Source organism: Pogoniulus pusillus, chromosome 5, assembly GCF_015220805.1.
Source record: "Pogoniulus pusillus isolate bPogPus1 chromosome 5, bPogPus1.pri, whole genome shotgun sequence".
In the NCBI taxonomy this organism is placed as follows: Eukaryota; Metazoa; Chordata; class Aves; order Piciformes; family Lybiidae; genus Pogoniulus; species Pogoniulus pusillus.
This window is the reverse complement of record NC_087268.1, coordinates 10,074,396-10,102,253: the sequence shown is the minus strand read 5'-3', so window position 1 is coordinate 10,102,253 and position 27,858 is coordinate 10,074,396. Positions and strand designations below refer to the sequence as shown.

General features: G+C 46.2%; 1 protein-coding gene across 2 annotated transcripts; it reads left to right on the top strand.

Annotated features, from left to right (window-relative positions):
- Positions 1 to 739: 739 nt before the first annotated feature.
- NFKBIZ (NFKB inhibitor zeta) lies at positions 740 to 24,939 on the top strand. 2 transcript variants are annotated; one of them, XM_064143160.1, is made up of 13 exons: positions 740 to 930; positions 2,745 to 2,856; positions 16,363 to 16,502; positions 17,422 to 17,458; positions 17,558 to 17,661; positions 17,806 to 18,569; positions 19,000 to 19,105; positions 19,432 to 19,578; positions 19,928 to 19,991; positions 20,601 to 20,770; positions 22,106 to 22,216; positions 22,329 to 22,496; positions 23,415 to 24,939. In XM_064143160.1, the coding sequence occupies exons 3-13, from the start codon at positions 16,374 to 16,376 to the stop codon at positions 23,466 to 23,468; spliced, it is 1,854 nt and encodes a 617-aa protein (XP_063999230.1). In that variant the 5' UTR covers positions 740 to 930; positions 2,745 to 2,856; positions 16,363 to 16,373; the 3' UTR covers positions 23,469 to 24,939. The 2 variants fall into 2 exon arrangements, with proteins under 2 accessions (XP_063999230.1, XP_063999229.1); XM_064143159.1 differs by lacking the exons at positions 740 to 930; positions 2,745 to 2,856 and adding an exon at positions 14,048 to 15,601.
- Positions 24,940 to 27,858: the final 2,919 nt, after the last annotated feature.

Here is a 27,858-nt window from a genome sequence, read left to right as displayed (position 1 = left end):
AGAATCATAGAAACAACCAGGATGGAAGAGACCTACAAGATCATCCAGTCCAACCTAGCACCCAGCCCTAGCCACTCAACTAGACCATGGCACTAAGTGCCCTAGCCAGTGTTTTCCTTGAATACCTCCAGGGACAGTGACTAGACCACCTCCCTGGGCAGCCCATTCCAATGCCAATCACTCTCTCTGGGAAGAATTTTCTCCTAACATCCAGCCTGTACTTCCCCCAGCACAACTTGAGACTGTGTCCCCTTGTTCTGTCACTGGGTGCCTGGGAGAAGAGACCAACCCCCACCTGGCTACAGTCTCACTTCAGGTAGTTATAGACAGCAATGAGGTCACCCCTGAGCCTCCTCTTCTCCAGGCTAAACACCCCCAGCTCCCTCAGCCTCTCCTCATAGGGTTTGTGTTCCAGGCCCCTCACCAGCCTTGTCATCCCTTCTCTGGACACATTCCAGCACCTCAACATCTCTCTTGAATTGAGGGGCCCAGAACTGGACACAGCAGGTGACTATTTTACACCTGATGCATCTCTAATAAAGGGAACTACTTTTATATTTCTAAAATTTTACTTCTTTCCTTTTTTATCTTTTTTCCCCACAGGTCTCTGCCCCTTCCCTTCTAATCAGCCTTCTGCATGGACAGAGTTTTTGCCCTGTGAAACTACAACCCACCTTTGAGGGCAAAATCCCATTCAAAGGTCTCTTACAACCTCTACAGTTCACAGGATACCAGGGGTTGGAAGGGACCCAAGGAGATGGAGCCCAACCCCCTGCCAGAGCAGGACAATGCTGTCTAACACAGATCACAGAGGAACACATCCAGACAGGCCCTGAAAGTCTCCAGAGAAGGAGGCTCCACGACCTCCTTGGGAAGGCTGTTCCAGTGCTCTGGGACCCTTCTGTGAATCCAGGCAGCTGCCATGGATAGGTAAGCAGCCTGCCCTGCCCAACAAGTGGCTGGAGAGCAGCCAGACAGAGAGGGATCTGGGGGTGCTGATTGATACCTGCCTGAACATGAGCCAGCAGTGTGCCCAGGTGGCCAAGAGAGCCAGTGGCATCCTGGCCTGCATCAGGAATGGTGTGGTCAGCAGGAGCAGGGAGGTCATTCTGCCCCTGTACTCTGCACTGGTTAGACCTCACCTTGAGTACTGTGTTCAATTCTGGGCCCCCCCGTTTAGGAGGGACATTGAGATGCTTGAGTGTGCCCAGAGCAGGGTGACGAGGCTGGGGAGAGGCCTTGAGCACAGCCCTACGAGGAGAGGCTGAGGGAGCTGGGATTGGTTAGCCTGGAGAAGAGGAGGCTCAGGGGTGACCTTATTGCTGTCTACAACTACCTGAGGGGTGGTTGTGGCCAGGAGGAGGTTGCTCTCTTCTCTCAGGTGGCCAGCACCAGAACAAGAGGACACAGCCTCAGGCTGTGCCAGGGGAGATTTAGGCTGGAGGTGAGGAGAAAGTTCTTCACTGAGAGAGTCATTGGACACTGGAATGGGCTGCCCGGGGAGGTGGTGGAGTCGCCGTCCCTGGAGCTGTTCAAGGCAGGGTTGGACGTGGCACTTGGTGCCATGGTCTAGCCTTGAGCTCTGTGGTAAAGGGTTGGACTTGATGATCTGTGAGGTCTCTTCCAACCTTGGTGATACTGTGATACTGTGTGATACTTCCCAAAGGCTGGTGCTGTTGTGTTCTCTGTAGGAGGCTACATGGCTCTTGCTCCCTGTGCTGCTGCTACTCAGCCCCCTGCTTGTCCCATTTACCTCATACTGCTAAGATGGAAGAAATTCTGTGGGGTATGCAGCTTGGCAGGCAGCACTGCAAGCAGGAGATCATAGAATTACTCAGGTTGGAAAGGACCTTCAAGGTTATGTATCCAGCTACTATCCATGCTCTACCCAGCCTACCACTAAGCCGTATCCTCGAGCACTGCATCCACAAGTCTTTCAAGCACGCTGGGGATGGGGATTCCATCACCTTCCTAGGCAGCTTGTTCCAACAGCCTTTGGAACCCACAGTTTCAACAACCGACAACCTTTTCAGTGAAGAAACTTTCCTGATGTCCAGCCTAAACCTGCCGCGTTCCCTCTTGTTCTGCCGCTGGTTACTTGGGAGAGCAGAGCAAGGCTCACCCCGGGGCACCCTCCCTTCAGGCAGCTGTAGAGATAGGCGAGGAGAGGCGAACCTGACCCCGCCAGAAAGCAACTCCGCCCCGATGTGTGCTGTAGGTTTCTCTTAACTCCTTAGTTTTACTTCCTTTTTCGTTGTTCTCGCTGTGAATCTCTCATCAGCACCTTCTAGCTCCGTTTTTAGCAGCCTTACGCCAGCCTGGGGTTTCCTGCCACCCTCTTTAACAGGGGAATGTCCCTGCCAGGGTTTACCCCACCGGGGAAATTCCACCGCAGAGAAAAAGTCCGGCAAGCCACCACCACAGCACTCTTTTCCTCCACCCTGTTGCTTCCTCTCACATGTCATAACGTCCCCCTCCCAGTTAACCGTGGCTGAAAGATAAGTGGCGTGTGATCCTTCCTTGATAGGGGGGGTTGGACCTAATGGTCTCCAGAGGTCTCTTCCAACCCCTACCACTGCAACATAAAGAGCCCTATGGGTGCTCAGCATGGAGCTGAGTGAGAGTTGTTTAGGGTGTTTAGGTTGTCTTTTTTTCCCCCCCCCTTCCTGTTTCTTCTGAAGGAGATAAAAATCCCCCAACCTTTCGTTGCTGCTGCTTCTCTGTTTCATGTCGCTGAACCTCAGAGGAACTTTCAACCCTTCGCATAGATGTGACCATAAGGAGCCACCAGCAGGGTGCACAGAGGGAGCTGGTTTACCATAGAGCTCATTCTAACATCAATCTTCCGACATGAAGGTACCACTATTATCACTTCATTTGTTTGTTAGTGAAAATCTGTCATTGATTTTTATCTCTTTTTAAAGTTTTTTTGCCTTTATTATGCTTGCAAGTGGCTTGGGCTACAGTTGTCCATCTGTGCTTTTGGGGTTGGGTACAGAAGTATGGCTGGGATTTTGGGAAGGAAACAGCTGATAAAGAAGTGTGGAGGAATGAAAATGAATAGTGGGATTTTTGAAAGCCCACAGTGGATCTAGGAGCAAAACAGCCTTGACTAACTTAGGGCAGTTCTCTCTGCAACAATCTTCCTCTTTAGGACAAGAAGAAATGGCCTCAAGTTGCACCAAGGGAAGTTCAGGTTGAATATTAGGAAGAATGTGGTCGCTAAAAGGGTTTTCAGGCATTGGAATGGCTCACCTAGGGAGGTGGTGGAGTTCTCATCCCTGATCATAGAATCATAGAATCAACCAGGTTGGAAGAGACCTCCAAGATCATCCAGCCCAACCTAGCACCCAGCCCTAGCCACTCAACTAGACCATGGCACTAAGTGCCTCATCCAGTCTTTTCTTGAAGACCCCCAAGGATGGTGCCTCCACCACCTCCCTGGGCAGCTCATTCCAATGGGAAATCACTCTCTCTGTGAAGAACTTCTTCCCAATATCCAGCCTATACCTACCCTGGCACAACTTGAGACTGTGTCCCCTTGTTCTATTGCTGGTTGCCTGGGAGAAGATGATACATAGATGTAGTGCTTAGGGACATGGTTTAGTCAATATTAGTCTTGACAGTGTTAGCCTAACAATTAGACTCAGTGATCTTAAAGGACACTTCCAGTTTAGGTGATTCTGTGATTTTTTTTTTTCAGGGGAGGATGTAGTAAGTTTTCAGAAGATGGGTGGATGGATGGGAAGCTAAGCTTAAGCATAGTGAATGGAAGAAAAGATGTCAGTGGAATCAGGTATTTAATATAATCTTAATTACAAGTTCATTCCTGGCAGATCATCAGGAATTTTGGAAGAGCAGAGTCTCATCAGCATACAGATTTGCTGGCTTCAACAGGGCAGGAGTAAACTATCACGGTGCAGTGGGAGACATCACAGGGAAATAGATAAAAATAGGAATCTACACCTACTTTTTTTTTGTAATTTAGCAAATACTCTGTGGGAATGAAAAGAAGGAAGTCTAATGAACTTAAACTCCACTTTAAAACTTGTTATGTTAAGGAGTTTATTAAATCAAACCATAAATTGCTTTTCATCACCCAGTGAGGGTTTCTCTGCCTTACCACATGAAGTTGATTATGCAGCATGCCAGTTAATTACCTGTGCCTGTAACTAGCAGGTGGGGAAAGCAGATCAGCACTAGGTTTCTTGCAGGGGATGAAATGCAGCCTGGATTTTAGACTCCCCAAAATGTATCACAGTATCACAGTATCACAGTATCACCAAGGTTGGAAGAGACCTCACAGATCATCAAGTCCAACCCTTTACCACAGTGCCCAAGGCTAGACCATGGCACCAAGTGCCACATCCAACCTTGCCTTGAACTGCCCCAGGGACGACGACTCCACCACCTCCCCGGGCAGCCCATTCCAGTGTCCAATGACTCTCTCAGTGAAGAACTTTCTCCTCACCTCGAGCCGAAATTTCCCCTGGCGCAGCCTGAGGCTGTGTCCTCTTGTTCTGGAGCTGGCCACCTGAGAGAAGAGAGCAACCTCCTCCTGGCCACAACCACCCCTCAGGTAGTTGTAGACAGCAATAAGGTCACCCCTGAGCCTCCTCTTCTCCAGGCTAAACAACCCCAGCTCCCTAAGCCTCTCCTCGTAGGGCTTGTGCTCAAGGCCTCTCACCAGCCTCGTCGCCCTTCTCTGGACACGCCCAAAATGTAGTGGCATGTTTGTACCATGGTGACATCAGTGACTTGTATAGCTGGAAATGGCTGGCTTGCAAGTACTTTAGGAAGGCAAAGTGTTTTCAGCTTGGATGTTGTGGCTTGTTGGAGGCACACAGCGGGCAGAAAAAGAGTGATACCCTGAGGTCTTCCTTATGGTCAGGGACAAATGTCATCTAGGGAAAATGGGAAGAAGGCCATATCTCTACTCCAAATGAAATTCCATGCTCAGCTTGTTTCCTGGGGCTAGTAATTTCTTTTTGGCCATTTAAACCTTTCATAAAATTGCTTTGGTTGGAAAAGACCTCTAAGATCATCAAGTCCAACTGTTGGCTTAGCACTTAATGGCCATTAATCCTTGTTCTGAAGTGCCATGTCCAGAAGTTTTTTGAACACCTCTAGGGATGGTGATTCCACTGCTGCCTTCCTGGGTAACCTGTTCCAATACCTAATTACCCTTTTATAAAAAGCAAATAAAGGATTTTATAAAACTACTTTATTAAAAGCATAATTTTCACTTACAACCTGACTGGCTTTGCTTCTAGCCCTGAGCTAGAAGCAGCAAAACTCACTGCTGATGGTGCTGAACCCCCCTCCCCCCACCATGTGACTTTTCACTTTCCTAGTCAAAAGCTCCTGAGGAAAAAAAATGTGTAAGGTAGAAACAAGAGCTGGCTTTACTCTGCCTTTCTTCTTAAAAATTTGGCAGGAAATTAAAAGGAAGCAAACATCCATGGGCTAGCTTCTCTGAAGAACCAGCGTCCTGTCAGACAGGATGTGTGTGTCTGGCTTCAGTTGGTTGGTGTCTTTTCCCAGCTAAAAACTGTAGGAGGGAGCCAACGCCTGGGAACAGAGCTTTGCACTGTGCCCCACCAAATCAAAGAGCTTTCCTGATGTTTTATGCTAACTTGGGCATGATTTGCATATTGCTGTGATTTCTGTCATTGCTGTCACGGACTCCTTTCTAAGTGTGTGGCATCTGGCTGTTATGTCTGTAGAAGGTCCGGAGGAGGGCCACAAAGGTAATCAGAGGGCTGGTCCATCTCCCCTGCAAGGACAGGCTGAGGGAGTTGGAGAGAAGGCTCCAGGGAGACCTCACAGCTACCTGTCAAGATTTGAAAGGGGCTACAGGCAAGATGCAGAGGGAGTTTTCCCTAGGGCCTGTGGTGACAGGACAAGGGGCAATGAATCTCAGAATCAGTCAGGGTTGGAAAGGACCACAAGGATCATGTAGTTCCAACCACCCTTGCCATGGGCAAGGACACCCTACCCTAGATCAGGCTGCCCACAGCCTCATCCAGCCTGGCCTTAAACACCTCCAGGGATGGAGCCTCAATCACCTCCGTGGGCAACCTATTCCAGGGTCTCACCATTCTCATGGTGAAGAACTTCCTCCTCATGTCCAGTCTGACATCAGTCAGTGGTTTTAAGTTAGAGGAGGGCAGACTTATATTCAACATTAGGAAGAAATTCTTTAATGTGAGTGTGGTGAGGTACTGGAATGGGTTGCAGAGCAAAGTTGTGGCTGTGGAAGTGTTGAAGACCAGGCCAGATGAGGCTTTGAGCAAGCTTGGAATGGGCTGCCCAGGGAGGTGGAAGAGTCATCGTCCCTGGAGGTGTTGAAGAAAAGACTGGATGAGGCACTTAGTGCTATGGTCTAGCTGACTGGATAGGGCTGGGTGCTAGGTTGGACTGGATGATCTTGGAGGTCTCTTTCAACTTGGTTGATTCTGTGATTCTATGATTCTGTAGTCTAGTGGGAAGTGTTCCTGCCCATGGCGGAGGGGTTGGAACTAGATGATCGTTAAGGTCCCTTTCAACTCAAGCCACTCATTGATTCTATAACTCTCTGTAAATATGTGGCAACTGGCTGTTAAGTCTGTAGAAGAAAGAGAGAACACAGTATTAGCACCCTTTCCATGATGTTAACATCCTTGATGCAGATATAGGACATCTGTGGTTGAGAAGACATATGGCAGCATACTCTGACCCACAGATGGAGCGATGCTGCCCCAGCACACATTTAACTGAAGATAAAACCTGCCCTGGTATATGTGACTCAACCCAAGCACCAGGAACATTCTGTATACCACTACTTGGAAGCAACCTGATATTTCCTTTACCATAGTAGAGCTGCCTTGGTTTAGGGGCTTTTTTTTTTTTAATGAGAAAATTTCCTGTTTGTTGAATTTGTCTGACTAATGGAGGACAGCTCTGCAGCTGAGTTTCAGGACTTTCCCAAGGTCAGCCAGATGTGTTTTGAGAGCTGGGACTTCTCTAGTGAATGGAAGTCTGAACTGCAGGCATTTAAACTCTAAACTGGAAAACACAGTGAAATAAGATCAAGAAATCAGATGAGGGCATTCCCTTCAATGACTTTTGCTATAAAGTGTCTTCTACTGCAGTCATTGTATTTCTACCTGGACTTTCCTGCATGCTGATCCACATCCTGGTTCAAGTCATTGCTGAGGCTTCCTGCAGATGTTAACCCTACCATGCAATCACAACACAGGTGATCCCTATGCATTCTGCCACTGTGCCTTGGATTTCTGGACTGGTCAGCGCAGTTAGATCTGCTGCCTGGTAGCTGGTTTGCCATAGAAGAAGGTAGAAAAGCAGGGAAACTTTCAAATCTGCTTGGGCAATGTTTTTGAGTGGAAAAAACATGTGTTTGGGAAGCCTGGATGTATGGCAGCCTTCATCTTAAATAGGTTACCCATTACTACACATACTCTGAGAGGCTAGAAAAGCAGATTGCAGTTTTGAAAAATCAGATTTTTCTGGGTTAAAATCTCACTGTGATAAAACATGTTTTTTCTTACTGGTCCTATACTAAAGAGTTGAGTGGCAATGCTGCATGGGCACAGATCTGCAGTCCCTGCTATAAAATCTTACAAATGATTGAAGTGGTCCTTGTTTGTGGAAGGTGAGAAGACTGCAGCTGACATCCCCCAGGGCCTCATTCACGTGTCCTGTTTCTAGCACAGGCTCCTGCACCTGATAGCAAAAGATTAATTCAGGCTGAGAATGACAGGTGTTGACCAAGACTGGTCATCTGAGTTAAGAAGAAAAAGGTCCTCAGCACGAGGTCTCATACATAAAGGGGTCGATAGGAAAGCTGGAGATGAGCTTCTTACAAGGGCATGTAGTGATAGAACAAGAGGCAATGGCTTTAAACTAGAGCAGGACAGATTTAGATTGGACATTAGGAAGATGGTCTCTGCTGTGAGGGTGGTGAGGTACTCTAATGGGTTGCCTGGAGAAGGTGTGGACCCCTCATCCTTGGAGATGTTGAAGATCAGACTGGATGAGGCTTTCAGCAAGCTGGCCTAGTGGGAGGTGTTCCTGTCTGTGGCAGGGGGGGTTCAAACTAGATGATGTTGAAGGTCCTTTCCAACTCAAGCTACTCTATGATTCTGTGACTCATGAGGAGAACTGATGCTTATCCCTCTAGACCTACACTGAGGCTCCTTAAAGGCACCAAGCAGCTGTGCTAATTCCCTTTCTGAACTGTAATATTGTAACAAGGAAAATATTTTGAGGCAAGAAGGTGCATTATTTAACTCAGCTATGCACACCCAGTGTCCATTACAGGTGATAGATGACGTTACTCTGTGCTATGGGGAAATGGACCTTCTGCTCCTTGTTTACACACTGTGACATCAGTGGTGTGTGTGTGTCTTAGCCATGTATTCCCACTGTGAGGAGCTAATGAACTAATAAGATATGTGAGCTTAGGAGAAAAGGTGAGTAACCAGGGCAGTGAGTACATTGAGAGGAATGTCCACAAACACGAGGTGTGTGAACAGGGAAGCTTTGGACTTGGATAGACTCACGTAGCCATCTTCGTAACACTTGATAGATTTAGGGTTTCTTTTCCTCTCTTGGTTTTTGTTGTTGGTTGGTTTTGATTTGTTTGGTTATTTTTTGTCTCTCTTTAACTATCAAACAGCCTGAAAGAAAAAAAGCAGAGCTGAAGCCATTCTTTGGATCAAAGGAACAAGCCAAAAAAAAAAAGTATGTTTAATAACTAGTCTAAATTTTCATGTAATATGAAGAATTACAAATGTCCACTTTTGAAGTTCAGGCTGAGCCCAGAAAGTCAGTCTTGCAGACTAACATCTAGGAAAAATGTAGCCATACAAGTATAGCAAAGAGGGAAGAAACACTGACTTCTGTGTTGGCTGTTTAGAACAAAAGTGTGTCATGGACCATTTCCAACCTGCTGACACCGTTCTAAACCGTTAAAGCAAACACAGCTATTGATCCTGAACAGTCTCTAGGAGTGGAATAATCATAGAATCATTGAATGGCTTGAGTTGGAAGGGACCTCAAAACTCATCTAGTCCCAACCCTGCTGGCAGGGGCACCTCCCACAGGCTGCTCAAAGCCTCACCCAGCCTGGTCTTCAATGCTTCCAGGGATGAGGCATCCTCTAGTTCTCTGGACAATCTGTTCCAGCATCTCACCACTCTCATAGTAAAGAACTTCTTTCCTAATATCCAATCTATATCTACCTGGTCTAGTTTCAAACCATGTACAACAATATTTTCTGGTTTTATTTAATGCCTACATCCACTACATCATTCACCATTGTGGGTGCCCCAGGGACCAAGTTGTGGAAGCATAGTGATGCTCTCCAGCCTTTTGCTTACAGCCAAACAGCTACATCCATCCGACCTTTTCTCTATCTTGTTCTCTTCTGAGCCCTCTGTGGCTTCCCCAGAATGCATCTTGTCAGGTTTTGCTTTTCAACTGTTGCCATGTGTGACTTGGAGATGCAGCTTCAGAAGGATTTTCTGAGGGGCAAGTGGAGCTAGGATGCCTTTCTGCAGAGTAAGATAACTGGCAGAGTCTTGGTCATGACATTTCTAGGGAGCCCTGGAGAAAAACTTGCCCAGGCTTCACCCAGAGGAAGTTTCTCCCACCAGAGATGCTAGAACTCAGTTCTTTCAAGAGCACTGTTACCAATCCAAGAACCAGGATGTGAGGGTAAACTGTGGGGTCACATACTCTCACCATGTAGAAGTGGGGACTAGTTCCACTGGGGATTAGTCTGGCAGTGACCAGTCACACAGAGAACCATAGTGGATGGCACAGAGTGTTGAGAGAATGCCTTTGTAGGCATGGACAAACCTCTGCCTGAGCTTCACACCCAGATCTTTTCAAGCTAAGAGACCTCAAAGTGTGTGCCTGGTACTTCCCTCCTTGCTTATGCCATAGGGTGATCACAGGTGGTTCCACTAGTGGTTCTCTTTTGGCTGCCTTGATGTCACTCCACAGAATGGTTCAGAAATGCCCTACCCTGCAAAGCTAATGTCAAAGAGGATAACCCAGAGATGGTTGAAAGATGGGCAGCAAAATTTCTCCCTCAGCCTGAAACTGTGCTGTTATGACTGAAATACAGTTTTCATTCTGAGAGCCCAGGCATGAAAGATCAACTCATGACTGGAAATGAAAAGGATATTGAAAAGATGGAAGTTTATCTTAACAGAGAAACCCTCCAGAACTGATCAGGTGTCTTGACTCTGCTTTGACTTACTGCAGTGGCTTTGCTGTTTCTGTGTAACAAGGAGACAGGTACTGGAAATCTAATCAAGTTTGAGGAAAGCCTAGCTCAGCTGGTCCAGTGCATCTTTTCTTTGTGCTGCTTCCTTCCTGGAGGTGTTCAGGGCCAGGTGGGACAAGGTCTTGAGCAATCTGATCTAGTGGAAGATTCCCATAGCAGGGAACTTGGAACTAGATGATCTTTATGGTGCCTTCCAACCCAAACCGTTCTGTGATTTTGTGATTGGGATAGCAGAAGGGTGACACATGGCTTTCACTAGCCTAGGTGTTGGTACTGAAAGGCTAAGGTGTTGGTACTGAAAGGCTAAGGTGTTGGTACTGAAAGGCTAAGGTGTTGGTACTGAAAGGCTAAGGTGTTGGCATTCAACTTCTATGACATGCATTCTTCTCACATGCAGCAAGTGACAGAACAAGAGGAAATGGCCTCAAATTGTACTAGAGGAGCTTCAGGTTGGATATTACCAAAAAATTCTTCACAGAAGGGGTTATCAGGCACTGAAGCAGGCAAGCAGGCTGTCCAGAGGGTAGAAGAGTCACCACCCTTGGGGCTGTTTAAAAGACTTGTGGCTGCAGTGCTTAGGGATGTGTTTTAGTGGTAGTGACTAAGCAGTAGTGGTGGGACTGTGAGTTATAAGCAAATGGTTGGACTTGATGATCCAGAAGTCTCTCTTAATTTAACAGTTCCATGATTCTATGAATTTTGCAATGAGGACCCTACCCAGAAAGTGCAAGTTCTGAGACAACAGGTTTATCTTGTCTATTCTTCTTAGCTGAATTACCAGATCCCTTCCATGTAGCTCACGGGTGTGCACACTTTGCACTCTCAAAAGCAGTTTTAGTGATCCAGTGTATCAGTATAACCTAAACCATGACCAATGATCTCTAATTCCATAACGGTTGTCCAGGCTGTGTTTTGAAGTGAATCACAGAATTGTTGTGGTTGGAAAAGAACTGCAGGATCATCTAGTGCCACCATCGACCCAACACCACCATGTCCATTAAGCCATAGCCCAGAATGCCACATCTACACATTTTTTATAACATCTCCAGGGGGAATGACCCTTCCACCTTCCTGGGCAGCCTGTTCCAAGGCCTGACCACCCTTTCAGTAAATAATTTTTTCCTAATACCCAATCTAAATGTCTCCTAGCACAATTTCAGGCCATTTCCTCTTGTTCTATAATTTGAGAGTAGGGAAAAGAGATCAGCCACCTCACTACAACCTCCTTCCAGGTAGTTGTGGAGAGCAACGAGGTCTCCCAAAAGAAGTCAAGGAAGGTTTCAGAAACAAATGGATTTTGTTTCTTACGTCTGACATTGTCTGAGATACGAAGAGATGCACATCTCAGTACTTCTGGCTGTGTATCAGAGAGGTTCGTACGCGGAGGAAGGTTGCTAATATTGGCCACTAGTTGGCATTATTGATACATTCCAGTAAATGGAGGTGGTGCAAGGAAAATCTGGGAGGAGCTGAGGTGTTTTCCTCTGTGCTCACCTCACGGCTTTCTCCAACTCCAGGCTGATGGGTTGTGCTGTGTTACATGTCAACCAGAGTTCGCTGAAACTGCCTGGGCATCAATATCCTGCAGTGACTTTCCAGCTGGCACCCTTTCCTCCCAGTTTGGTGCTGTCTGTCCTGGCTGTGGTGAATTTCCCATCAGTAGAAGTGACAAGCACTTTTGACCACCACCCTGCCCGGGAGGAACTTTGTCTTAAGCTGAAGGCACCTCACAGGATTTTGGTCACTATAGATGTTGCACAGCAATTGGGCCAGGAAAATAAATGCTGAAGACCTGCAGCATTAATAGTTACAATTTGTAGATGTAGCAATAATTTACCAGTAACTTGTATGGAAGAACTTTGAGAGCACAGGACTGCTTGGAGCCAACTCATCTTGTGCAACAGATGGGTGTGTGAATGAAAGAGCCTTTTGTTACAGAGGTTGGTGGAATTAGACTTGTCTTAATCTGCTGTGGCTGGGAGTAGATTTATGCCAGGAGACCTGAAAAATAAGATGTTGCCAATTAAAGAAGCATGAGCCAAGGTATCAGAGTGTTGCCTGAATTAGATTTTCCTTAGTAAAAGGAGAACAAGTCAACAATTCAGTCCTCAGGAGACTAGCAGCTTTGAAATAGAAGAGAAAAAGAAATCCTAAGGGAAAAAAATCATTAGGTTGTTTTATAGGATATTTTTCATTCATACATGAAGAATAATCTTCAGTTAAATCCATTCCAAAATCATTACAAAATAGCAAGGATAAAGATGCTGTCTGTCCCTGCCTGTATGTGGTTTAGAATCATAGAATCAACCAGGTTGGAAGAGACCTTCCACAACACTGTAGGGTTGCAATGAGAGAAATTCACTTTTGTTTTGAAATCTGCTTTTAATCTTGGTATTTATCTGGGAATTGCAGGCAACTATGGTGCCAAGTCTAATTTTCTGGTTGACAGACTTCTCAAATTTACATTCCTCTCGTTCCTTAGAAGACAAGATCCATTTGCTGCAGTAGTTAGAGACTCTCCTGGCTAGAATAAAACAACTGGCTTTCCAGCTACCTGGTAGGGATGAGAATGCAGAGATAGATTAATTGGATCTCCTTTGGGAAAAATGGGTGGTGAGTCCTCTTGTCAGCCACTGAGTGTGCAAAAAGCATTTTCCTCAACATAAGGAAAAAAACTTCCTTCCTGTGAGGGTGCTGGAGCACCAGAGCAGGCTGCCCAGAGGTTGCACAGTCTCCCCTTTGTTGTGCCAGGGTAGGTATAGGCTGGATATTAGGAAGAAGTTCTTCACAGTGATTTCCCATTGGAATGGGCTGCCCAGGGAGGTGGTGGAGGCATGGTCCCTGGGGGTCTTCAAGAAAAGCCTGGCTGAGGCACTTAGTGCCATGGTCTAGTTGATTGGATAGGGCTGGGTGCTAGGTTGGACTGGATGATCTTGGAGGTCTCTTCCAACCTGGTTGATTCTATGATTCTATGACTTTCAAGACTCTTGTGGCCTGTCCTAGGTGATCCTTTGGCAGGGGGTTTGGACTTGCTGATCTTACAACCCCTGCCATTCTATGATTTGGGGGAGGAAGGATCTCTGAGCAGCAAGTGCTTTTCCAAAAGGAAATAGTTTAAAGTGTCCACCAAAGACTAAGGTATTGTAACGGAGGCTTGAAGAACAGAGAACCATCTCCTTGTGTGCTGAAAAGATATGGTCTGTTTTTAGAAACCCTCCCTAGTGTAAAAAGGTTCACTAAACGATGGAGAAGGCATCAGCAGCTGCTGATTAGAATCACAGAATGATTTGGGTTGGAAAAGCTTAAAAATCACCTCATTCCAACTCCCCCATGAGGGGCAGGGACACCTCCCACTAGACCAGGTTGCTCAAGGCCTTGTCCAACCTTGAACAGCTCCAGTGAGGGGGCACCCAACTTCCACAGTTCCCCTAGGCAACCTGTTCCAGTGTCAACCAGTGATGGTTAGGTGGCAGGTGAGTTTTTATCTTCATTAGACCGTGCTCTTTCTGGCACTACTTGGCACCTGATTTCATTTCATGACCTACATTTGCTGATTTGACTCGAACTGCATCAGTTCAGTCAATGGCATAAAATAACAGGCTTGGGAGTAGAAAACTGCCAGGCTTGGGAGTAGAAAGAGTCTTGAGAGTAGAAAACTGAACCCTTCCTTCACCTGACAGCAGAAGAAGTATTTGAGTAATATAATGTAATTCCCTCCTGCCTTCTCATGGGCTAATTAACACCATTTCTTATTGGACACATCCCATGGGTTTTTTAATGCAATTTAAACGTAATAATCTAAATTATAGCCCTCCAATTTGCATACCATCCTTTAGAAACACTGTGATGTTTTGCTATGCAATTGGACAGGCAGCCACGGTGCTCAAGACCTCCGAATGTCACCCTAGTGGACAAAGGGCATGGTCCTATTTGAGCAGACAGCGACCTCAACAGTGGACAAAGGGCACGGTCCTATTTGAGAAGGTGGTGACCTTACTGGAAGCAAGGAAAGCAGAAATACTCGTTTGAAAAGTAGAAATCTGAGAAATCTCCCCTGTGAATACCAGGAGTAACTCAGTAGTGTAGCTAAGAGTAACCACGGGAGCAGAGTTTCGCCCACTGTTCATTTCTAGCGCCGTGCTGCATAGCCACTTCTCCCCGGCGGCCTCTGCCGAGAGGCTTTGCCGCCGCAGCACGGTGCGACCTAAAGCCAAAGTGACTTCTGTGCCTGTCCCCTGCCTACCGCACGCTCTGATACCGAGGAAAATAGATGACTCATCTCTGCGGTGAGTAATCGCTCACGTTCCCATTCTTTCTGGATGCTGCCCATTTGGCACACACGAGCAAAAAAATCCCCGTGCTCCCAAGCCAGCCCTCCCAGAGCTGCGGCCGTGCCGCCGTGCTCCGAGCGAGGGCTGCCTGCGAGCGGGGCCCTGCGCCTACCCCGGCAGCAGCGGGAGGCTGAAGGTGATTCTCTTGGTTCCCCCCTCCGCAGCTGGAGGAGAGGGTGGAGTTTGGGGTTGCATGTGTTGAGCAGGGGCTGCAGAAGCTGTGCGAGGCCTGTGGGGGCAGTTTTGGAGGAGGGGCCACAAGATGATCTCCGTCGCTAACGCTGCTCCTACCCCCGCTATCCCCATTCCGTCGCCATCCCCATCATCCCCCATCGATCCTCACCATCCCCAGCCCCTCTAGTCCTCATCATTCCCACTCCCACTATCTTCATAATCTCTATCCCACCCCACCAAACGCCTTATCTCCAACTCCACCTCCATTCCCCCGCTTCCCGTTCACCTCCTCCCCGGCGGTTTCCGGGCCTGGGGGGCGCGGCGACACCACCCCTGCTCCCTCCCCAGCGCCCTCCCTTCCCTCTCTTCGCCCCGCCCGGGGCGCGGCCACCTCCCGCCGCCCTTACGGGAAGAGCGGCCCCGCCCCGTCCCGGCGAGGGGGCGGAGCCGCTATAAGAGCCGCCGCCAGCCTCCCTGCCCTCTACTCTCCCTGGAGCCGTCCGCTCAGCCCTGGCTGTGACTGCTCCCGCTCCGCCGCTTGCCGCCCTCCGTCGCTGCCCCGCCGCCATGATCGTGGAGAGCAGCCGGGACGCGGCCCCCGATGGCGGCGACGGCGGAGCCCTCAGCAGCCCCATCAACCTCGCATATTTCTACGGGGCCTCACCCCACTCCAGCGAGGGCAGCTGCTCGCCAGCGCACTCCGCCCCGGGCTCGCCGGGCTCCGACTCGGATCTGTCGGTGAGCAGCAGCCGCGGCGGCCGGAGGGACCCCCGGGGCAGTTCCCGCCCCCCGCTGCAAGGTACGGCGTGGCCCGGCGGCAGTCTCGGCCGGGGGGTGGGCGAGGAGCCGCGGATCCTGTTCCCTCTGCTACGAGTCAAGTCGGTGGCGGGCCCTTTTTGGGTGTAAAAGCCCCCGAAGCGGTGAAAAGCGGGCGCTCCGCATTGCTGGGTCGGCGCTAGATGGCCAGCGGCGGGGTGTTGACAGCCGGGGGACGTCCCGGTGAGGAAGCGGTGGCAGGACGGAGCAGCATGGCTGTGAGGTGGCAGGGGATGGGGGGGATATCACCTGAGGAACCGAAGATTGAGATGGTTTTCCGCAGCGTTCTCGCTTGTATCTTTTTTTTAAGTAAAAATTGAGTCAGTGGCTTAAATAAAATGGAAATTCAGTACAAGGTTATCGAGTGCTGGATCAGGCTGCCCAGGGAGGCGGTGGAGTCAGCATCTCTGGAGGTGTTTAAAAGCCGAGTAGACCTGGCACGTTAGGTCATGGTTTAGTGGTAGTCTTAGTGGAGTAGGGTTGATGATTTGACTCGATTGATCTTGAAGGTCTTTTCCGACTTGAATGGTTCTGTGATGGTTCAATAGTTAGGTTTTGGTTTTGTGTTTCAACAGTCGATCAACACATGGGGAGAAGGAAAACACCTATAGATATGGTGCCTGGGGACGTGGTTTAGTGGTGGGCTTGGTGGAGTAGGGTAAATTGGTGGGCTCGATCTTGAAGGTGTTTTCCAACCTAAATGATTCTGTGGCGATTCTGTAATTTGGTTTTGTGTCTTGACAGTTGAACAGCACATGGGGGGTGGAAAACAGCACAGAGGACCTTTCCAGGGAGTCCGTGTGAAGAACTCCGTGAAGGAGCTGCTGCTGCACTTCAGGAGCAGCAAACAGATGTCCTCGGGCTCTGCTGCGGAGGAAAGCAAGGTAACCAGCATTGTTCAGCTCTGACATAATTGCTTCCAAGGGTTACTGGAGCTGGAGAAAAAAAGAAAGCTATGCATTACAGTGCAAGAAGCAAGCTTGCTGCTTTATTTGATGTGGATGGAGTTGGTGTTTCTCCTTTTCACGGGAGTCAGTGTTTTTCCTTTTCAATATGTAATGGAGGAACAGAGCTGGGAAGAAATTGTTGACAAGGTTGGCTGTGGGAGAAGGAGGCACTGAAAAATGTTCTTACTAAGCCTCTTTGTTTTCTGAAGGGAGTTTGGGTAAAGATCCGTTTGTGTTATGAAACCACAGAAACTCCCTGTTAACTGCAGTGAGGTCATTCCTTGTAAGAGTTGGGGAATTACTCTTCTCAAAATGATTTGTCATGCTGTTGTGCTCCTCAGTGTGGAGCATGAAGTGAATAGATAGGAACAGAAGAAAAAAGTAGGGAATTCTGGCATGATTCAAGGGGAGTTTTGGTTTTTAGTCATTCGGAGCATGTGTTTGCCAGCTTCCCAGATGACTGTCACAGGAAAAGTTTTGTGCATAGGAAAGTTAGTGGGCTTGAAAGAAGTGTAAGACTGACTGGCTTGTTCGCGTCGAAAGAGCTCCTCAGACTTCAGTAAGGAACAGTGCGTTTCTCTGAGTTTTCTTGAGTTTTGTGGTATTGGAACAAATAGCTCAAGAACCCTTAAGAAAATTGGTGGTTTTAGTTTAAGTTCTGTAGAAGTATTTCCATTTTCTAACCTTAATTAAAAGCAATTAAACTGGAGTTAGACAATCATGTATGAGAATTATGCTAAGGTATATTTATGTTTATAGGAGCAAGCCATTGCTGCTGCTTTGTTCTTGGGTTTGATGCTTTCTTTTCCCCCTGAAATAACAGTGTAGTAATGGAATAATCTCTTTCTCTCAAAAGGCACAAGGAGGATTGGTCAACTACGAGCACTATACAGGTAACCCCCTCATTTTTCCTAAAATACCCTCAGTAGGACCTTAGCAGTAGATTGTAAAAGTAACCAAGTAGACATTCATTTATTTCTTTTCTCCATCAGAACTGAAGAGCATCCTAGGTCATAGTGGCAAAAGAAAAGCTCCTGAACACCTTTCTGATGGACCTTCTTTCAAACGCCAAGCTAATGTGCACCCACATCTCCTGGTAAGCCTGTAGTACTTCTTGTTTTTTTTCTGTGCCTTTATTGTTCAGTTTGCTTTGTGTGGTTTAGAAACTGCCAGACAACCACACCTCTTAAGTTTTTGGAGCTTGTTTTGATTTTTTTCTGGGCGTTTTTTTTCTTGACAGACACCACCCCAGACGCCAACTTCTATGGACAACATGGAAGAGAGTCAGAAAAACGACCTGAAGCATGACAGCACTTCTGATCTGCTTCAGAACATTATCAACATCAAGAATGAGTCAAGCCCTGTTTCTCTGAACACGGTGCAGGTTAGCTGGTTGCACCCTGTCTCCAGTCACAGCTCACCTGGTGAGCAGTACCAGGACAGCCCAGGAACACAGGCTTTCTCCCCATCCCAGAAGTACCAAGCATTCCAGGATCACACCTCCCAGCATATGCTTGATCCGCCACAGCACTACCAGTTCCCTCCATCCCAGAACCAAGATTTGTCACAGAGCTATCCTTCAGATGCTTCTCTGGAGTACAGGCCATTTGCTGCTAATGACCAGTCTCCTGGCTACCAGCAGAATACCTTTGAGAGCCATGAACTGCAGTACTGCCCATCACAGAGCTTCTCCTCTCTTTTAAATGACTCTGAAGGTTCGGAGGGCATCTCCACTCCGCTCCAGCCACTGACCGGTGCCCATCCACAGGCTGATGTTGGCCCACATGCTCCAAACTTCGGCTTGCTCTCCAGCAACATCTGTGGTAATCTGGAGCGCAGCGTCTCCTTGGCTGCTTTGAATGTTTCTCTGCCTGACCAGAACATCACCAGAAGCACGACACAGCTGGGCAAGTCATTTTTTCAATGGCAAGTGGAGCAGGAAGAAAACAAACTGGCTAACATCTCTCAAGACCAGTTCCTTGCGAAAGACTCAGATGGAGACACGTGAGTGCTCTTTATCTTGGTGCTTCTGATGTAGAAGATTGTGGAATGTTTCTTTTTGGGTTTTGGTTTACCATGGGGTTGTGATGGAAGCAGTTCATTATCAGTGTTTGCCGTGAGTGCATTGGTTTTGCTAATTGAGTGAAATGTGTGGTCTTGCTGATGGGCTGTGATGCACAGCATTGCAGCACACCTTATATACTCGTTCCAGGTACTTATCGTTAGACTTTTATCTAGTAAATGGGGAGAAAAAGATTCTAATTTAGATGTTTTAAGTTATCCTGGGACGTAGGTACCCATATCCCTCTCTTAGGCATGCAGAGGAAGCCTGAAGCTGGTAGCATGACGCCCCTCCCATGTGTTTGGAGCTCTGCAAGTACTTGAGCCCTAGTTTGTGTGGTGGTGTAATGTTATGTTTCCCTTCTTCCTACAGCTTCCTTCACATTGCTGTTGCCCAGGGTCGACGAGCACTCTCCTACGTTCTTGCAAGGAAGATGGCTGCCCTGCACATGCTGGATATTAAAGAGCACAATGGCCAGGTTTGTTTCTCATGATCTTTGCACCTGCTTTGTGCACCTGAGTGCCTATGCATGTCTGAGCCTTCAGGAAGATGTGGTGAAATGCCTATTTAACATTAACCCCGAGATTTAGCTTGCATGCTAATATTAACCTTGAGCTATTAATACTTCTTGGGATCACCTTGAGCTGGTAAAACTATGTGCTCTGCTTCATTTGTCCCGGCTCCCTGGAATTCATAATGGCTGCTTAAATAACACCAGGTAGCTAGGCTTGTTATTTGTTCTTGTTGCTCTTTCCTGTTAAGAGATCAGATGACTAATACCTTAAATTTTCTCTGTGTTTGCAGAGTGCTTTCCAGGTTGCTGTGGCTGCCAATCAGCATCTCATTGTGCAGGACCTGGTTAGCTTGGGGGCTCAAGTCAACACCACAGACTGCTGGGGTAGAACACCATTGCATGTTTGTGCTGAGAAGGGGCATGCCCAGGTGCTTCAGGTAAGAACCAGGCAGGTGTTGCTTTGCCCTGACCGTTAGCACTTATACCTTGTTTGTTGTCTTGGGTAGCTTGAAAACACTTCTCCCTTTATCCTTCTCTTTGTGTAGCCTTCTGACTATGTCTCAGGGCTCTATGCTAATAGCTTAAAATGAGATGAATTTTCATATTAGGGGTCTCACCAAGATTTTAGAGGAATTTGGTGGAATCTTGTAGTCTATGAAAACAATAAGTCTCTTCTTTGTGCCATTATTTATTGCAACTTGATTTGAGTTAGACTGCATACAAGTTTGAGGAAACAGTATGTGGTTTGGATAAGACCTAGATGCATACCTGTTGCTACTTTTGTAGGCAATTCAAAAGGGAGCCATGGGAAGCAACCAGTATGTGGACCTTGAGGCAACAAACTATGATGGTGAGTAGTTAAGAGTTTATAATTTACAGAGTTACTGGATGCTACAAGGTTTTATTGCTGCTGCTGTTATCCTGGGTTGAGAAGCAATAAAATGGAGCATATCTCTGCTGGGTTGAAATTTACAGTTACAGTTTGAGATTACATTGCAGTTGGCATATGTGTCAGATAAAAGCATGGTTATTGTGTGCCTGACAGGACCTCTTTTCTCCTAAATGTACCTGCCATGTTTGGCACGAAGAATGTAGGTAGTAATTGGCCCTTGTTTAAAAGGTTCAAGTGCCAGTGATACATCAGTGGATGCAGGAGCCAGAAGAGTTTTAGCTGAGCCTCTTTTCCATGTGTGTTTTGCTTAAAAAAAAGGCAAACCAACTAATGCTTTCATGATCTGCTGTCTGCAAGCCCACAGTAGGTGAACTCTTTGGTGGTGGACAGCCCAAATCTCACGCCACTCAGGAGCAGTCACTGTCACTTACATATATGGAATTGTCTGGGCTCAGTGTGGGTAGAGGATGCTTTATTCCTCTTTTGAAACGAGCAACAACTCTATACTTTATTGCATTTGTTTTTATGTGATTCTGGGGTTACTGATGATTTATTCTGGTTTTTAAGGTTTGACAGCATTGCACTGTGCTGTTCTGGCCCATAATGCTGTGCTGCATGAACTGCAGAACAGTCAGCCACCTCACTCCCCTGAGGTCCAGGAGCTTCTGCTGCGAAACAAGAGCCTGGTAGAAACCATCAAAACTCTGATACAGATGGGAGCATCTGTTGAAGCAAAAGTGAGTAAAATGACTTTGTCAGATCCAGAGAGAATGTGGGAACAGCGCATGTTGCTTTCTCTCACACCTCATTTCAGTTCTATTACAAAGGAAGTAGGCTAATTTTAAAGCTTTCCTTCAGCTTAATCACCATGTTGCATTTATGCAGAGTAAGGTATTATCAGTGCAAATGAACCCTGGAGGAAAAAAAGAGGGAGGTGACAGTGATGCTATGCTGGCTGCAGCTGCCTGTGTCTTGAAGAATATGTTTGGAGCACTCTAAAGTACCTGTGCTAATAAGGTGCTGATGATAGCTTTGCAGTTGTTGAACTGCAGCTTTCATTTAAAAACTGCTCACCTGTTCAGTTTCCATGTGTGCTGGGCCAGACCATTGCTTGATATCACATAAATGTCCCAGTCCATGGCAGAGAGGTCGAAGTAGGTGATCTCCAAGGTCCCTTCAGACCTAAGCTAGTCTATGATTTGATGCTTTGGCTACATAACCTTCCTACCTGTGATGGTTTGGGTGTTACCTATCCCCCCCATTCTTACAAAATCACCCAGACTAGACTCAGCTGAGCTGAAAGTTAAGGTAATGAAGCTTTATATTTACAGCTTAGCACAATGTACAAGCAGATATTTACAATATATACAGCTATATACAAGTTAAAGGTAGTACAGAAACACAACACCCCTCCCAGAAACCAGAGTCCCCAGGAGGAGCTTCCAACCACCCTTCCACCTCCTTTCCACCCCTCTACTTTATCCCAGACTTTGCCTTACGTTCAAGGTGAGTTTGTAAGATCGGCCAGGGTGGGTAGAAAGCAGAAGGATTAGTTACACAGAAAGCAGGTTAGGGAAAAAAAGTACAGGCACCAGCTGGAACAGAGAGCCACTCTGTTTTCTATGTTTTGTGTTACTGTTTTTATACATCTCAGCAAGCCTATGAGTGAAGTAGACATCACCATCATTTCCATTTCACAGCCTATAATCTAGTTCCTCTCACTAAAATATTTCAGCTAGCCTCAAACTAGCACACTGCCAAATGTGATCGGGTCCATCGTTCATTAGAGGCTCCATAAGGTCATAGAATTGTTTCAGCTGGAAAAGACCTCTAAGGTCACTGAATCAAATGATCAAGATTAAGACCACCCTGGCCATTGAACAATGTCCTGAAGTGCCATGTCCACAAGAAGATACACAATCAAATTGACTTTTGGGAAAACACAGCACAAATGTGTTCGATCAGCACTCTGTAGTTACTCTGTTTGGTTTTATTTGTCTGCATGCTCACTCTGGATAGGTGAAGCACCTCTAGAGGAAACTGAGTTGTGTTTTGTGTTGTTTTGTTAATAGGACCGCAAAAGTGGTCGCTCAGCTTTACATTTGGCAGCAGAAGAAGCAAACCTGGAGCTCATCCGCCTGTTTTTGGAGCTGCCCAACTGTCTCTCTTTCGTTAATGCAAAGGTATGGTGACTTTTATGGAATGCAGATACCATTTGGGATGTGTAGGTGTGTGGTGCTGCAAGTGTCCTGACATTTGTATGTAGCCTTCATGGAGTGGTTTTGTCTTCTACAGGCTTACAATGGCAACACAGCACTGCATGTGGCTGCCAGCCTGCAGTATCGGGTGAGTCAGTTGGATGCTGTGCGCCTGCTAATGCGGAAGGGAGCTGATCCGAGTGCCAGAAACTTGGAGAATGAGCAACCAGTTCATCTGGTTCCTGATGGCCTTGTAGGAGAACAGGTAAAAAAAACCCCAACCAAAACAAAAAACCCAACAAAAACTCCAACAACAAAAAAACCCCAAGCAACTCTATCCTCTGTTCCCATCTGTCCTACTCTACACAAGAGCCTTATTCATCTCCAGAAGTGTGTCTTTGGTTTTGAGTTGCAGCTTCTGATAAAAAGATTTGCCAAGTGCTATTTTATCCAGGGAATCTTGGGTTTTGATGTCAGGATCAGGCAGAACATAGAAAGACGTCAAATTACGAGGTTTGCTTGTGGTGCTGAGGAATGTGGCTTAGCAAGAGACTTGTTGGAATTAGATAATGGTTAGACTTGATCTTGATGAGGTGTTCAAGGCTGGATAGGCCCTGAGCAGCCTCATCTTGTGGAAGGTGTCCCTATCCATTGCAGGGGGGTTTGGAACCAGATGATCTTGTAGGTCCCTTCCAGTTCAAACCCTTCTGTTAATTGTAGGAATTTTAAAGGTCTTTCCTAACTAGAACAGTTCTATAGTTCCAGGAAAATCTGTTTTACTAGCAGCAACTCAAATGATAACAAAGGAGGCTCTTAACCTAAGAAGCTAGTAACTTGCCTGTTGGTGGTTTAAGGGCTGTAAAATTTGGTCTCAGAACCTCAGCTTAGATAAATGAGGAATGCAGAACTTGGCCAAAGTTAAGTTTGTTTTTTACTGTAGTATGACTCTAGGGTGATAGAGTGGATATTGGAAAGAAATCCTTTGTAGTGAGGGTGGTGAGACATTTGAACAGGTTGCCTGGGGAGGTTGTGGATGGTCTATCCCTGGAGGTGTTCAATGTCAGGTTGGATGAGGCCTTGAGCAGCCTGGTCTAGTGGAAGGTGTCTCTGCCCATGGTTGATCTTGAAGGTCCCTTTCAACCCAATATGAATACTAACATTTCTGTCTGTCTTTTCTCCCCAGATAAGACGTATCCTAAAAGGGAAGGCAATTCAGCAGAGAATGTCGCCGTTTTGAGCTCCATGTTTCTTGGAGTTCAGCAACTCACACTCACTGTCAGTCAGGCAGTCCTAATGTATCTGTAAATAGACCATTTGCCTGGTGTGGGCAAATGTTAGTTGTTTCTATGAAACAAAAGTATTTTGTTCACTATCATATAGTGGGTTATACAAGAGTTAACCCCCACCTCCCCATAAAACCTTAAAACTCAACAATCAAATTTCTATGAGCAAGTGGCAATGTTTCATTTCCAAGTAGGTGGAACATTTGCCTGGATACCTGGATTTCATGGCTACAGCAAGACAGGTTTCATTTAAACAGCCATGCAGATAACTTCTGGACAAGGGCAATTCTACAGGAAACCTTGTTATTTTGAAAGAGCTGATACTCGTCAACATTGCAGAGTTTGTTGCTTGTTGTTGTGTTTTTACTAACACTTAAATATTAAGTGCAAGAGAAAGCAAATATTTTTGAAGTTGAACGTTTATTTATGTAACTTTGTAGCTTTTCTTCCAGTGTCTCCTGCAGGATTGTATATAGTCACTGACATTATTGTACAGCTGTATAGTTCTAAGCATCTCTTGATGGCTTGGGGAATGAACTGAAGAAACAAACTCTTTTCAACTTGCAAACTGAATTTTAATACAGTACTAGTGCAAAGTGGGTAAATTCTGTTGTTCAGAAAGACTGAAAGTACAGATAAACTGTCTCTAACACTGATTTGTGCATGCTCTTGGAGTTGTTACTAAAACAGGAAAAGACATGCATCTGCAGGGGTCTTGCATCAGTGTTTCTTGTACCCAGTAGAGGTGTTCTGTTGATGGGCCAATAGACTTGAGGCAGAAAGACTATGCCTTTTATAGTGTGTGTATAACTACTGTACTTCAAGGAGTACAGTCCCAGTTCGGTGGAAGTATTTAGCATGTACTCAATGTATGCTGAAATCTCTGCGTGTTCACTGTAATACTTCAATATGTGTCAGGCCCACTAGTGTTAGTAGGACTTAAGCACATGCCTAAGTAGTTTGCTGAATTGGGCTCTAGTTAATTCTAGAGACTTAGTGTTTCTCACCTCCTAAGCAGAGTTAGTCCGTTTGTGGTTTTACCTTATAGGTATAGTGGCTAAGCCAAGGAATATTTGAAGTTAACACTCTTCTGTTTTCTAAGTAATCATGAGTACTAATGGAAAACATATGCTAATGATGCTGTATACTTGTGTTGGAGAAAACTTACTGCTGTCACTTCCTGAATGATCCATGCTCAGCTGTAATGCAGTGATATGTTCTTTGTATGGTCTTTGCTCTCTGTTTGGTTCTGCGTCACACACAGAATTCTCTGCCATAACTGTTTAATTACTTAGTCTGTGCTGTTTCAACAAAGTATGTCTTGTAGACAAGCTACTTGGGAAAAATCTGATATGTGGAGGCCAAGTTGTGATGTATTTCTTGAAAGGTCTCGTGTAACTTGTTAAAATAAACATGCTAATGAAATGTTTGTGATTACTGTCTGTGATACAAGTAATTGATGAAATCAAGATTGTGGTAAAACTGATTCAGCATGGGAATACTGGGTGGCTGGTGAAGATCCCATTTGTCAAGGATGGTACGAAGTCTTTCTGTTCTGGTTATGCTTTCTCTTGTTTGATGCTGGTTTTGCAGGTGATGGTTGGGACTTCTGGCTTGTGTACCATGCAGCTGTTGCCTGTGTATTTAGTAGATGTGCCACAAATAGAGTTGATGGTCACCAGGTTGTCCAAATTGCAGCTTGTTACCAGAACACTTGTCCCTGTATAACTGAAAGAATGATAGCACTTTTTACAATGCCATGTCTTCCCTGTGACTTCTTTGCCTTGGTCCTCAATTTGTGCAGTTTGAGTACAAGCAGTCACCTTGGTGGAAGTCTGCATGAGCAAAGGAGGCTGTACAAAGTGGGAAAGACTGTCCTTGCTTCACAGATAAAGATGGGCTCTGAGCTGGTCATAATGCTTGGCAGGAAGATCTGTTCACCACAGACTGTCCTTGCTGATCACTGAGCTGGTGAGATGGCAACAGTCAAGAAAAGTGAAGCATTAGGGTTTGTAGGAAAGGAACTGAAGGAAAATAAGTGGTCTGTGCTACTGCATGAAACTGTTGTCCACCTCTGCCTTAATGCTGCACATGGTTAGGGTGACCCCTGAGATCAATGTGATTTAGGATTGGAAGAGGGCCAGAGGTTTGCAGAAGCTTTATTGCAGGGAGCATCAGAGCAAACCAAAGCTCTTCAGCTGCAGAAGCAGTGGGTGGAAAAAAGGCATGTCAGACCTGCAGAGTTGTGACAAGCTAGGGAAAGTAGATTGGAATGAGCTGCTTACAGTCCCAGCATGAGAGCTGGAGCTATTCATGAAGGTAGCAAGCACACAATAGGATGTGATTGTTTGACCTAGTGGAAGAGTGTGATAGAAACGACGTTTTTGATGCAGGGGGGGCCTGTTTAGAAGAAGGATGTCTGTGGACAGTAAAGAGATAACCATGTGAGGCAATTGTGTTCGGTGGTGAAGTACGGTGGTGAAGTCTTGCCCTATTCTTTGCTCTTTTCTAGGCACTTGCTGATGGACACCCACAGAGTTGATAATGGGCAGGATCGAACCTTCTGCTCAAATTGTGGTTAGGCTTTTACTGGTGTATGGCTTCAGTCTGGCTCCCCTGATAGCAGTTGCACTTTTCATGTAAAGAAACTGTTGGGAAGAGTCTTCCACCCAGTTGAGTGGTTGAGAAGGGAGTGTTCACAGATCCTTTGCTCCTGCTCTGTGCAAAAAATGATCCCTCCAAGTCTCAAAATTTGGGTTTGATGCTGAGGTAGTGATGGAGAGAGGAGGCTGTAGGTTGTTTAGCAGATGAGAACTGGAAATGATGATGGAGACTGGAAATGAAATTTACTTTCTAGTGAGGATATGCAAAGGGGAAATGGCACCTGAATGTCAACAGTTAATTTGACCTGGATTGTAATGAAGATGCTGTCATGTTGTCTGCACCTCCCACTACAAGTGTCCCTGCCCTAGGGATTTATTTATTTCCTCTGGTGTGAGGAGCCTGATAGTACTGTTTTCACTTAATGTCCATTTTCTTTTATAAGAAGTGATTATATAGGAACAAATAATTGCTGCTGGGATATTTTAGCCCTTCAGATCAGCCTGATATGACTGCCTAGCACTACCTTCTAGTGGTGTTGACCAAGTCATCTCACAAAGGGATGAATTGTTTGGGGCTTGTAAGGAAGGCAGGGAAGAAGCATGTGTTTGTTTGGTCAGTGCTTGAGCATGAAGTAGATGTTGCTGATGAAAGGCATTTAGCAAGCAGCACGGTGCTTTTGGTGGCACTCATGCCTTCCCAGAAAAGGCACTCCTGGCGCTCCAAGTTTGGTAATTCCTAAGGGCAGACAAGTGTTTGAAGCTAATTTAGTCTGCCTAGAGCCTAATTTCATAGTCTGAAGAGCTCAGTAGGCAACTTCACAAGAAAGCATCTCTGTTCTGAGCATAACTGACTAATTTTTTCTCTTATGATAGTGGGAAGTATCTGACATGATATAACCAGTTATTAAAAGCAGTCTTATGTTAGTGGCACTAAATATTTAGCAGACTCATAAAACATGCCCAAAACCTTGGTGCTGGCAAAGCAATGAATAGTGCTTATTGATGCATATGCAGGCACACCGTTTGCTTCTCTGACTGGCTTAGAGCAGAGGCAGAAGCAATTTGGGCTTGGATCCAAGTAGGGATATTAAGACACACAGAGCTTTGTTCCCAGGATGTTTCTGATTTGTTTAAGTATGCCAAACCTCAGGAAAGGGTTGGGTGTTTTTTTGATTTTTGTGGGCTGCTGATCTGTCTGGAGCTGGGGAAGGTGGCAGTCTGTGATTTACAAGAAATATGTTCTGCTTCTGGGGATGGAAAAAAAATGCATTTCCCACGATTATTGCTATTTTTGTGTCTGTATCACAAGAGGAACATATAGCCAGGAAGCACGTTCTTAGAGAGGCTGGGCGTGGTGGAAGAGACTGCAAAGATAGGGTGTGAGCTCCATCACAAGATGGAGAGAACTGGGACCTTTTAGTCTTCAGAAGGCTGAGAGGAGATCTTACTAATGTCTCTATCTGAGGGGTGGGCATCAAGGTGAAGGTGCCAGTTTCTTTTCGGTGATGTCCATGAATAGGACAAGGAACAAGAAATGTGAACTGGAACAGAGGAAGTTCCACCTCAACAGGAGAAGAAACTTCTTTCCTGTGAGGGTGACAGAGCACTGGACCAGGCTGCCCTCTGGAAAATTTCCAAACCCACCTGGAGATGTTCCTTTGTGGCCTGCCCTAGATATCCTCCTTTGTTAGGGAGTTTGTCTTTCTTTCAAAAACCAGAGTGGTTTTGTTGGAAGGGGCTC

Excerpts from the sequence above, each read along its gene's own strand:
- NFKBIZ (XM_064143159.1), top strand. The coding sequence starts at position 15,370 with ATGATCGTGGAGAGCAGCCGGGACGCGGCCCCCGATGGCGGCGACGGC. Across the intron at positions 17,459-17,557 it reads CAACTACGAGCACTATACAG|AACTGAAGAGCATCCTAGGT; the intron begins GTAACCCCCTCA and ends TTTCTCCATCAG. Across the intron at positions 22,217-22,328 it reads TCTCTTTCGTTAATGCAAAG|GCTTACAATGGCAACACAGC; the intron begins GTATGGTGACTT and ends TGTCTTCTACAG.